This window comes from Fragaria vesca, linkage group LG1, assembly GCF_000184155.1.
Source record: "Fragaria vesca subsp. vesca linkage group LG1, FraVesHawaii_1.0, whole genome shotgun sequence".
Taxonomy (NCBI): domain Eukaryota; kingdom Viridiplantae; phylum Streptophyta; class Magnoliopsida; order Rosales; family Rosaceae; genus Fragaria; species Fragaria vesca.
The window spans coordinates 15901329-15904530 of NC_020491.1; the positions used below are offsets into that span (position 1 = coordinate 15901329).

Sequence of the window (3202 nt, forward strand, 5' to 3'; positions counted from 1 at the left end):
AGAGAGAGAGAGAGACTAACCCCGTTAGTGAGAGAGTGAGAGTTAGTTTGAGATTTAAATTGGATGACCAGTCAAACAAGTAGCAGGTCATTATTAATCTAGTTGGTCCAATCATAAACAACCATGTGGTTAAGGTATCCATACCTTAAGGCACACAAGTATTTGCCAAAAAGTAAATGTAAACTAAAAAGAAATAGAAAAGGCTAGTTAATCAACCAGTACAAAACGACCACATCATCTCTGTCATCTCTCCCTTTCCCTTCATGACTCTATGACTCCAAAACTCCCATGAACGGTCAAGAGACGCCACCACCCTCGGCCAGGTCTCACCTGACTGACCGACCCGCACGACAACCCGATCCAAAATCCTCCAATTCCATATCCAACCACGTCGCAGATCCGCCGCAATGCTTTAGCTGAATGAAGAAAAGCCCCGACTTAACCCACCTCATCAAACCATGGCAATTACATGCAGCAAAAGGCAATAAGCTCATTCTCATCTCCTTTCTCTTCGTTTTCTCATCCTCTAAGCTTCATTTAGTCAAATCTGATTCCGAACCCAGTTCTCCCATGTCCGAGATATAGCCACAAGCCAAGATAAATATCGGCTCTTGAAACTCAAATTTGCTGGATTTCTTTAGTTATTACTGATTAGAGTTTGCATATGAACTCAGATGTCGAGGGACTTGGATCTATGATGCTGCCGTCGAGGGACTTGGCTTTTTGAACTCAGATGTAAGAAACCCAAAATTCCGACTATGTTTCGCGAACGATGCCGCCATCGAGAAAGTCAACATTTGAGATAATGAGAGGGTTCACTTTCGGTCAGAGTGGGATTGGAAAATTTGATCCTCCATCCACAAGATGAACAAGATCGATAATTTCTAGGACATCAGCAAGTCGATCAATGATGGGTTCTAGACGTATGGGTGATGGTTAATCAGGTCAGGTCTAGTTGGGGTGAGATTGATAAATGGGAAGCAGGAGAGAGCAATCAATTCCTTGGTTTTTACCGTGGCTCGTTTTTGTTGGGTGTGACTAACGTCGTCTATATCTGTTAGTATGGTTTAAGTGCACCAAGATGCACTGAATCCGCTCCGCAACTTCATCAGTGAAAGTTGCTTTCATGTTTGGGCCGGAAAAAAGGCCCAAAGAAGAAACAATAAAATCGTAAAACCCTAACAAAAGCTTGGGAAAAACCTGCAAAGCCAAAAATGGAGGTCGTAGAAAATGGGGAGAAAGCCACGGAATGTCCAAACTGCTCGGCGGCGGCAGCAGCAGCAGCAGCCGGAGTACTATCGAAGAGTGCCCAGAAGAAGCTGCTAAAGCAGCAGAGGTGGGAGGCGAAGAAGGCGGAGAAGAAAGCGCAGGAGAAAGAGCACAAGAAGAGAGAAGGAGAGCGGAAGCGAAAGGAATGGGAGGAGACTCTTGCCAGCTTAACCGAAGAGGAAAGGTTGAAGATGATAGAGTCCAGGAAGAGCTTGAGAAAGGAGAGAATGGACAAGAGGTCGGAAGAGCGAGACAGAAAAAACGAGCGGCTCAACAGAGCCAAATTGTCTGGACAGAAGATGGTGATTGATCTTGAGTTCTCTCACCTCATGACTCCCTCGGAGATCAACAGCCTCGTTCACCAGGTCAGTAATTACGCAGCGTTGTGTGAATTCTCAACTCAAATTTCTTTCGATTCGTGAGGGTGAAATGTGTGTATGTTGATTTCAGATTATGTATTGTTATGCGGAGAACGGGAGGAGTAGTGAGCCATGTCATCTGTGGTTGACTGGGTGCAAGGGAGAGATGGGTACACAGCTGCGGAGGTTGCCCGGGTTTGATAACTGGAGTGTTGAGAGGGAGGATAGGTCCTACATTGAAGCTTTGGAGGGTGAGAAGGAAAACCTGGTGTATCTGACGGCTGATTCGGAGAATGTGGTGGATGAGCTGGATCGGAGCAAGATATATATTATTGGGGGATTGGTGGATCGGAATAGGTGGAAGGGGATCACAATGAAGAAAGCTGAGGAGCAGGGGATACAGACTGCGAAGCTCCCAATTGGGAAGTACTTGAACATGTGCAGTTCCCAGGTACTCATTCGATTTCAATCAACATCATGGATTGGATTGAGCCGCATTGTTAGAGTGAACATTTTACATTGTGCTTGTCTATTGATGATTGCAGGTCCTGACTGTGAATCAAGTGGTTGAGATTCTCCTCAAGTACTTGGAAACCAAAGACTGGAAGGCTTCCTTCTTCCAAGTGATTCCGCAGCGAAAGCGATTGCAAGCAGCTGAGGATTCATCAGAGGAACCTCAACAAGAGGAAGTAGAAGGAAAGGAAAAAAGTGAAGAGAATGATGGTGATAATCAATATGAAAGCAAAAAGCAGTGTGCAAATGGCCCTCCTTCGATGGAGCAAGTGCCTGCTGCCTGATTGTATCGACCAATCTAGTTGTTGTGTCTTGTATAATTTTGATTCATTAATCATCAAAATGGACCAGAGTAGCTTAAAGTGCATAACATCCACATTGTTTCAATGATCCGTCCACAATTTAGTTGTTGATTGTAAGACTAGACAATGAATACAATGACTGGTTTTATATTGCTACTGAATCGTGATTCATACTTCCCATACTGTAATATATGCTGTTTACATCAATCAAAAAGTCTGGACTCTGGTTGATAACACATTCCCAGACTGGACACTGATTATTAAACACCAAACTGACTCTTTCCTGTATTTTCGAGCATACTGCATATCTATGCCAATCACAAACACTTCGGCTATGGAATATATCTAAACTTTGTAAACTGATGTATAAGTAGCAGGTTTAGAATTTTCAGCCACATCTTCTTGCAGCTTCTCTGATGTTAGAGGTTTTCCTACTTAATATATAAGATCGGACGAAAATGACTTTTGAGATAGAAGGAACCACAATTACAATCCCTTCTTCAGTCTGCTGCTGCAATATATTGCGGGCACACCTATATTGCAGCTGCAGACTAGTGAAAGGGATTGTGAATGCCGTTCGTTCCCTGCAACACAAAGTGAAGTGTCAATGTTCATTATTGGCAAATCAGTGGAAATGTGAATGTGCATAGGACCGAACCAAGGACAAAGCTATATGAGAATCTCAGTCAATTTATCTTAAGCAATCTCAAGCGATGTTATTCAGGTGCTCTAATATATACATACGTATTGCAGCACCAA

The 3202-nt window shown here is 43.4% G+C and overlaps 1 protein-coding gene across 1 annotated transcript; it reads left to right on the forward strand.

The window, feature by feature from the left end:
• Nucleotides 1-1197: 1197 nt before the first annotated feature.
• Nucleotides 1198-2525, forward strand: LOC101296806 (tRNA (guanine(9)-N1)-methyltransferase-like). The gene is made up of 3 exons (XM_004288314.1): nucleotides 1198-1634; nucleotides 1720-2079; nucleotides 2174-2525. The coding sequence occupies exons 1-3, from the start codon at nucleotides 1215-1217 to the stop codon at nucleotides 2423-2425; spliced, it is 1032 nt and encodes a 343-aa protein (XP_004288362.1). The 5' UTR covers nucleotides 1198-1214; the 3' UTR covers nucleotides 2426-2525.
• The last annotated feature ends 677 nt before the right edge of the window (nucleotides 2526-3202 follow it).

Coding starts and splice junctions, on each gene's coding strand:
- LOC101296806 (XM_004288314.1), top strand. CDS start 1,215: ATGGAGGTCGTAGAAAATGGGGAGAAAGCCACGGAATGTCCAAACTGC. Junction 1,635..1,719: donor TCAACAGCCTCGTTCACCAG/GTCAGTAATTAC, acceptor TGTTGATTTCAG/ATTATGTATTGTTATGCGGA. Junction 2,080..2,173: donor TGAACATGTGCAGTTCCCAG/GTACTCATTCGA, acceptor TGATGATTGCAG/GTCCTGACTGTGAATCAAGT.